Source organism: Sinocyclocheilus grahami, unplaced genomic scaffold (genome assembly GCF_001515645.1).
Source record: "Sinocyclocheilus grahami isolate Dianchi unplaced genomic scaffold, SAMN03320097.WGS_v1.1 scaffold1078.1, whole genome shotgun sequence".
Lineage (NCBI taxonomy): Eukaryota > Metazoa > Chordata > Actinopteri > Cypriniformes > Cyprinidae > Sinocyclocheilus > Sinocyclocheilus grahami.
In genome coordinates, this window is record NW_015506257.1 from 49004 (window position 1) to 57759 (window position 8756).

General features: G+C 38.3%; 1 protein-coding gene across 1 annotated transcript; it reads right to left on the minus strand.

Moving 5' to 3' along the window:
- Nucleotides 1-3724: 3724 nt before the first annotated feature.
- LOC107566482 (zinc finger protein Gfi-1-like) lies at nucleotides 3725-6801 on the minus strand. The gene is made up of 6 exons (XM_016251944.1): nucleotides 6615-6801; nucleotides 6040-6240; nucleotides 5074-5471; nucleotides 4863-5000; nucleotides 4586-4751; nucleotides 3725-4510 (listed from the first exon to the last, which is right to left on the minus strand). The coding sequence occupies exons 1-6, from the start codon at nucleotides 6724-6726 to the stop codon at nucleotides 4332-4334; spliced, it is 1194 nt and encodes a 397-aa protein (XP_016107430.1). The 5' UTR covers nucleotides 6727-6801; the 3' UTR covers nucleotides 3725-4331.
- Between the last annotated feature and the right edge of the window lie 1955 nt (nucleotides 6802-8756).

Here is an 8756-nt window from a genome sequence, read left to right on the forward strand (position 1 = left end):
TTACACTCTCTCTCACACATATACTTCAACCCCAACTGACTCTTCAGAGTGACTGACTTTAGAGCGTGCCAGGACTCAGGAGACTTACCTTGTTAAACAGTCCTGAAAACAACAAGGACTTCAAAACAAAAGTGTGTGGCGTTTAGGCAGTAAAAGCGTGGTACTCAGGCTCAGATGGGACATCCCAGAGCAGACTGGAAAAATGCTCCCTGTTCCCCTGAGTCTGTACTGAGGTGTCATGTCAAGCTGGAATAGGATGAATAGGAGCAGACAGACACTTTACACTGATGGCCTCACACACTGTAACCTGATGCAGAGTTTAAGGCAAATCAGACTTTGCTATTGAAAATACGTTTTAATTCATGGATTTATTTATTTTACTTAGTGTGTCAGTGTGTCTCTGTAAGTAAACAATAGAGTTATTGTACTTTTTTTTGCATATTATATATCCTGTTATAAAAGCGTTATCATTTGTAAAGCGCTTGCACAAAACTATCACAAAAAGTTTTGTTAATTATGTTTTATTGATGTTTTTGGAGATTTTGTAGTTTTTAGATCTCATATACATAACATTCAAATGCAAAATTTCATATACACATACATAGTTCTACCATTGAAATTTCTAATAAAAAAAATAAAAATTTTTGTTTAAAAATATATATATATCCATCTAGTATAATTCATAAAAACCTGTGCAAATTGTTCTTCACGCAGATAGTGTGAGGGTCTGTCATCTGTGCCAAGCAAATTCCCTGTTATGTTTTTTCTCTCTCTTTATTCTATCTACCTTTCTTTCTAAAATCATGAATAATTTGTATCCTCACCCTACTGCCTGATGACAGCTGTGCAGTTGTCTTGCAGTCTATTTTTCAGATCAAGTAAATAATGAATAAAGCGCCACAACAAAAGAACACAGTATCTGAGCCCTGTCTCCCTGAGACCTTCCACAGCTATCCCATCACAGGGGTGCAGACGCCCTGCATTTCTTCTATCACTTCTGTTCATCTGGCTGAGTGAGGGACTGCCGAGTAATTCATCTTTGATAAAAAAACAAAATATGTTTCACAGGTGGTCCATACAGTCATGTTTATGCTTAATTGCTTTCATAAAAATGTTGAAATTATTAGCCATAACAATACACGTAATAAAACTGCACTGTGATGCATGTACATCAAAAATGTTGTATTTGCTCAAAATATATAGTTTATCCAAAACCAAAATAAGTATTTTTTTTTAATATACACAATTACTCACCATCATGTCATTCCAAACTTTTGACTTTCATTCTTCTGTAGAACATAAATATGACATTTTGAGAAATTTCTTAGGGTTTTTTTTTTTTGTCCATTAAAATGGAAGTCAGTGGTAACCAAAACTGTCTGGTTCATCAAAATATCTGCTTTTGTATTTGCAAAAGAAAGTTATTCAAGTTTAAAACGACAAGGGTGAGTAAACAATGACAGAATCATTTTGGGTGAACTGTTGCTTTAAGGTACTGAATTGCTGTGGAGGCTGATTCTTAAATTAAAACTAGGTCTCTCATCTAAAACCTAAGCAAAACTTGATATCCTTCATATTTTATTTGTAACTGACATTAATTTGAGATAATCCTAACCATGTATTTACTTCTCTAATGCACCACCATGTGAATATTTCCATGTATATCTCTTTAAACCTATGTTTAAATTACCAGACAGATTATTGCAACCTTTATGTTTTGTTTTGTTAGTGCAGGGGTGTGTGTGTGTGTGTGTGTGTGTGTGTGTGTGTGTGTGTGTGTGTAAGCCAAAGACTGAAGTGCTCTGATTACTCGCCCACTGAAATTGATTGGGCTCTTTTCAGAACTTCTTCTATTCATATTTGATATGCCTAGAGGCTGTGGGGCAACGGTCTTAAAATCCTCACTGAAATCTGGCCTGGCCTAATGGTCCACTTGCGGCTTGCACTTTCCCTCTGAGTGAACTGCAGAGGATTGAAAAATGTGGGGTGGATACTGACCTACCTTAAGGCAGTGCAAAACCACATCCATATGCTCACTGTACTTCAACACTCTTACACACAACACTGTAATGTTCTCTAATAGTGAAATGACTAAAGCTGCATTTTAAATGATGTCTTGAAATATAACTACAATTCTGTCAATCTGACAATTATGAATGCTGTTGATAAAGTGGAAAAAAAGAAGGAGCGGATTACATACCAAATATTGTCCTAATTCCTCTGGCATGTTCGATTTTCCAAACAGCAGCAGGACATGTAAATCCCACAGCTGTGTGTGTGCTTACCTCTATTTTCTCTGGAATAAATATGGATTTTCATGTTCCCCGCAGTCAAATCTTCAGGGTTTTAAAATATTCAGCATTTTCACGGGCATAAATGCAGTAAGATTTGAGCCATAAAAAGTTAGTGATTTCAATCAATTTTTTAAATGGTGCTTAGTGTTCTTTGATTGTGTCTTCCTACTGTACAAAAACTTATATATAGGCCTAATATAATTTGATCTCGACTGTTGAGGGTAGCCTACTTTTGGAAAATGGGAAATTACGATTTTTTGTTTTTCCGGCATATATGGGCGGTTGCGCTGTTGGAAACAGAATTTAGACCTTACATTATTTACCTCCACTGTGCCAGATCCCTAGAAAGTTGACGTTATATCCCGGGGCCATTTTAGACTGCAGGGAAGCAGAGTGCACAGACCCGCCTTATTGTTCGGCGGGTATAGAGGGAACAGTTCCTGCTGAATAAACTCTCTTTATTTACACTCAGTTTGGTTAACAGGAGAGATCCAAGAGTGTTTAGAGTGTAAATAAAAGGGGATAATTATTTTCATGGTCAGATAAGATAGCTAGAAAAACAAATAGACGTTTGATTTGACGACATTTGCGTCCATGATATTGAAAAACAGGTATAACTTTCGATTTATAAAATGTGAGATTTTGGTAATTCATCATTGCTGCAGTTGATTATAAATTAATTTAAATAAAAAATAAACCGTATAAATCGAAGAGTGTTCAATAAATTTAAAGGTGACATTCATTTCTCGGGCTGTGCAATAAATCGTTGAAAATGTTGACAATCTATATTGTCTGAAACCAAATGGACAAATACAAATATTCAAAATATAGGCTAGGCTACTTCGAGCGTCAGATATAAAAACTTTTTTTTAATGAATAACACAACCAGCATGAATTATTCTTGGTTTTCAATTGATCTATTTTGTGACAGTGAATAAGTATGGCTACTGAGATTTTATTGTATTTGAGGACATAAGACTAATCGATCATCTTTATTTTTCCATGTTTTCTCTTCCCTTTCCTTTCTAATATAAAATAATTCTTGATTTCGCATGAACCTATTTATTGGTCTTCCCAATAGGCCTATTTCTCACCTTGAAAATATGCACCGATTGCGAAACACAGTTGTTTCGAATAAATCATTTTTATTTTAAACAAGTAATGAAATAATGGATATTTAAAATAATGAAACACTTTCATTTACAATCATGAAATGAAAAAGCCTCTGCTTATAGCTCAAGATAAGTTATTCGTTGCGCGCACTATAGAGATTTATAAATCTGTATGACACACTATACAAACCTTGATTACACAAAAAAGAAAATAACACACACTCGAAATATCTCTCCGTATAATCTTTATTCCGAGAAATAGTGTAAATGATATAAAACAATTGAATTGTATAGACATTCGAGTTTTTATAGGCTATATTTTTCTATTTACGCTAAAGAAAACGACTCTAAATAGAAAAGAAAAAACATGATGAATGGAAAGGCTTCGACAAGTTGCCAAATCACTTAAGTTGGGCTGTAGTACACAAACAATCCTTTTATTGATGAAATCTCGCAGTCTATTGTAGTGCTTGTTTTGCCAGCACTCCCTTTGCAGCGTTGACAACAAAGTGACATTCTTGTGAGATGCGGTGATTTTTCTCTCCTTCAGCTGATATTTTGGGTGATACAGTGTCCTTTCTCGCGGCGGTTATATTTCGTCCCTGATTATTTTGGTGATAATATTTTGGGTTCAGACACGATGCCTGGCATGTCTCTGAAGCGGGCTATTGATTCGGATCAAGATACCCTGTATAACATCACCATGAAAGCTGCCAGACCTGCTGGCCTGCTGCTGACTCGTAGGCAAATCTCACAAAGCGCAAACAGCTCTACAACGAATGTAAACGCTATAAGTCGCCTTCTCTAAAACACTGATTTCAGCTTATGTTTTATGAATGAGCATTTGTAGCTTGTTAAATTAAAAAGACTATTAAAGTCCCAATGGGTTGTCCAATAGTGTTGGGTAAAGTCCTGAAGTGTTTCCTCACTTCAGTCCGTGTTGTGTCTCCTTGTGTCTTCTTAAATCGACCTTGCGCTGGAATCCTCTGCCGCAGAGGTCACATACAAACGGCTTGAATCCGGTGTGTTTTCGACTGTGTGTTATCAGATTGGAGCTCTGACTGAAAGCTTTCCCACACACCTGACATTTGTGTGGCTTCTCCCCTGGGAGAGAAAATCCATACGTCAGCGTTTTTCTCCAAAGGTCTATAGATATAAAGTTCTTTAGATTGAGCTTACCTGTGTGGATGAATGTGTGTTTCTTCATATCTGATTTCTGGTGAAACCTCTTTCCGCAGTACTGGCACGGGTAGGGCCGTGTATCGGAGTGTATGAGGAGATGCGTGGACAAAGTAGATGATCTTTTAAAACTTTTCCCACAGATTTTACAATCAAAGCTTCTCTCCTGTGGGATGAAATGCTTGTTTTTACAAATTCATTTTTGCATTTCATTTAGACAGGTTTGCTATGGTTTTCATTATTGCCCCCAAATAAGAACAAAATTCGAGCACTTTACCTGTGAGTGAACAGCTCTGTGTTGCTCCAGACTGACAGCGTGCCCGAACGTTTTCCCGCAGATGTCGCAAGCGTAAGGTCTTGTTCCACTATGCGACCTCCGAACGTGAACTTCCAAGCCATGCGGTGTGGAAAACACCTGTGGAACATAGAGGAAAACCTTTAATAATGTCTAATCGTGAGTTTTAAAAATCCGAGCGAGGCTACATTACCTTGCTGCATTTTATACATTTGAATGCGCCATTTAGCAGGAGACGACTACACATCACATCAGAGCTGGATTTCATCTCGGTTTCTTTTCCCAGTTTGCCGCTGTCATCATAGAGTCCAGAGGCAGTGGAGCGCTCGAACAGGGTGGCAGTGGAACCATAACTGTTGTAAATGCTAGCGCCAGATCCTCTTTCATTGAAAAGAGAGGACTCGACCACGCGATCATTGTAATAGGCTGAAGGAGTAGGCCGCTCGAGATCCAGAGAGCGGTGATGGTTGAGAGTATGCTGGACCAGCTGTCTGATTTCATAGCCCGAGTACTTGCTCCATGCATAAGGCCTGAAGGGGACGGCGAATGGCTGCGTTTCTTCACCAGAGGGTGAAAAGGACTTTTCTGACTCTGTAAAAAAAAAAAAAAATCGATCATTTAATAATTTCGAAGTTTTAAATCGTTAGGTTTAGGATTATACAGTGATGTAGCAGTGTAGCACAGGGTCAAATTGTTTTAAGTCATTTAGAATGAATAGCCTGTAGGCTATGTTACGTGCGATTTGTGTCTAATTCTGTTAAGGTTAAATTCGTAAATATCGTAAATAGCCTACTTATTAAAAAACGGGTTTTTAATTTATTTATTTATTATATTTGATAAATAGGCTACTGTTGTGTTAATTCCGTCCGGTATGATCCGAAACGAATGAAACGTGCCCAAGCAGCCCAATAACGTTACTACCTCGTGCAAATAATTTCCACCAGGTAAAATGTTTTGGTAAAAAACAAAACGTTAAAGAACAGGCTGACAAGTAGACCTATATTCATAAACAAAATAATTATGTGGCCTATAGCCGTATAACGGACACGCATACAAAAACTAAATCACATGCATTCACACTGTAGATCAAGTTGATGAACTTCAGATAGCTATCTTAAATAGCCTATAGCCTACGTTAAGAGATATAGGCTACCCGCACCCGGTGATGCTGATGGTGATGGAGGTCGCCAAAAGTCTTCGTAATCTGAGGAGCGGTCGCACACACTTCCCCCACTGCTGAGAGGAGACTTAGAGGATAGATCCGCTTGATCCACCAGGTGAGAGTCCGGTGAACAAGCGCCAGTCGTGTCGCCTGTCAGGGCATCCGTACAGCACTCGGACTCATCTGAAGTTCTGCTTTCTGTTAGGAGATTTTTTTCTCGTCAAAACCACAGTTAGGCCTATATAAAACATTTATCTCACAACAGTTCACGAACATGGGTACAACGTATGCTTGATCGTGCCAACCAAAATCTATAATCTATAGTCTCCCCCCTACAAATGTAAAAACTATCGTACGCCCGCTATTTTACCATCGCTTTCTGACTTAGACGGGTAGATATATATATAGGCCTATATATGAAGAGTTCAGATGCAAAAGCCTCTAAGTGCCATCTGAAATTTTCATCTAAAATGAGCATTTTTATCAGACTCCTATATACACTTTTTGTTTCACATGTTTGATAATTGCGATGCATTTTGCATTATCAGCAGATCGATATAATTTTGACATACCTGCACATATATGAGCTAAAATAGTATCAAGTCTGTTGTAGTCATCTTCCAAAGATCGCGGCTCGTGGTAGCTGTGTGCTTTTTTGCTCTTCACCAAGAAAGACCTAGGCATTGTGTCTCCTCTGGGTCCTTCCTCCTATGTGCTCAGTCATTAGTGAATATCGGGCAATCTGTCAGCTCCACGGATGCGGCAGCTTTTTATCTCTGAAAAGATTTGAAGACCATTGGTTGAGCAGCACGTCTGTATAGAGGATATGGCAGGGTGGGAGCATGCGTAAAGCAGTTCTCTCGTCTGCCAGGTGTTATGAAGACAGGTGCTTTAAAGGAACAACTACCAAGCCTTAGGCCTGTGATTGGTCCGTCCCTCTACGAGAGGACAGACAGGTCCGGGGGGGACCGTGGCTATCAGGATAAGTGATACACTGTTTTATCAATGTGTTACTCAATCCCCAGCTGCAGGGGAGAGGAAACGCGGAGACGGCAACCCAGCCTGCGCCTTCTCCATCTATAGATTTGTGCAGGTTCGTGCGTTAAGGATCAGCTGTTAACTTTTTTTTGTAAGTTAACAATATGGATATCATTGATGGATAATCCACAAGGGTGCATTTTGTGTCCTTCTTTAATATGTGTAAATATGAATACATGTGTAAATGCTAACACACCTTGTTATTGCAGGCATTTTCCTTTAAACATCAAAAATGGAGTATAACATTTATTTTCTTTTAATATAGGCTATGTTCGTTTGCTGTATTAGCAAAAATTCACACTTTGATTCAAAAAATAAAAAACATTTAATTAGAAATACGTTTTGTATTTATTCTATAATTCTAGATTTTGTTTCATTTTAGTTTCAGACGTGTCAACTTTGTTATCGTCACCACGCCCCCTCCTGTACAAAAAGTGTCTCCTCTCTTAATGGCTTTACCTTGTTTTGTCACGTTTGTCCAGAATAGTTATGATTTTGTAGCCTAGAGAAAACAAAAATGATTTAAAATTGACATTTGTAGAAATATCAGCATTAAATTGGGCTATCTTTCTAATAAACCCATTGAATTGTCATGACCTTCAGCGCAATGCCAAAACTAAACAAATTAGCAATATAAACCCAGTTTTGAAAGCATGCATACATATAAGCACATAGCCTATTAAACGTTTGAGATGGCTCAATGTAATCCTTTTCTAAAGTTACATTTTTAATAATATACTTATTTTAAAGAATTAGTCTATTTACATTTTAAAAATAGAAAATCAACTAAATTAAGTCTAGTTCACAGCCGAAATTAGAATGCGGCTTAAAGTTAAATATCTTAAAATGCTGCTCTTGAATTTGACTATGGATTCATTAATCGAAGTGATAAAGTAAAACGTGGTTTTTGAAGCCTTGAAATAAAGCTGTCCACACGCCAGCGGGGTCACGGTGTTCTCGAGGTTCGTGGACGCTGGTGATCGGTCGTGGACACAACAGGGACACGCATTCAGCTCGTGCGGCAGACAATCAGTGGGAGCCCATAGCCAGTCCATCAGTCTGTCTCACCTGCCTTTGACTCCTCCTAAATGAATCGCTTCACTTCACTAGAGCGCAGTCTGTTATAATAAGGGAAAAAGCTGTAAACTGATGTGAGCGAACCGTGTACGCTCTTAAAAATAAAGGTGCTTCACAATGCCATAGAAGAACCTTTTTGTCTAAATGGTTCCATAAAGAACCTTTAACATCTGAAGAGCCTTTCTGTTTCCCAAAAGGTTCTTTGTGGTGAAATAAGGTTCTTCAGATTACAAAAACGCAAGAAAGAGATGGTTCTTTAAAGAACCTTTGACTGAATGGTTCTTTGTGGAACCAAAAATGGTTCTTCTATGGCATCGCTTGAAGAACCTTTTGAAGCACCTTTATTTTTAAGAGTGTAGGCCTACATGGAAGTTACTTACGGCTTCAACTAATTTGGACATGTCTCGGTCACTTTTTGACCAATCTGTATGGATTTATGAAGTCTGTCTCGCCCATCAGAACACTGAGACCTACAATCGCATAGTCCAGGATCTGCAGTAGAGATGTCTGCATACTGGCCAACAGCAAAGCGCAATGTGCCCTCCGTCGATTAGACCTGACACTTCAGGGCATCCGGTAGATAGGATACCGATAATGCA

Bases quoted from the DNA above. Each gene is read 5' to 3' on its own strand.
- LOC107566482 (XM_016251944.1), bottom strand. From the start codon at position 6,726: ATGCCTAGGTCTTTCTTGGTGAAGAGCAAAAAAGCACACAGCTACCAC. The intron at 5,472-6,039 runs GTGCGGGTAGCC...TTTTTTTTACAG, and splicing joins ATCACCATCAGCATCACCGG to AGTCAGAAAAGTCCTTTTCA. The intron at 4,511-4,585 runs GTAAGCTCAATC...TTTCTCTCCCAG, and splicing joins ACACACATTCATCCACACAG to GGGAGAAGCCACACAAATGT.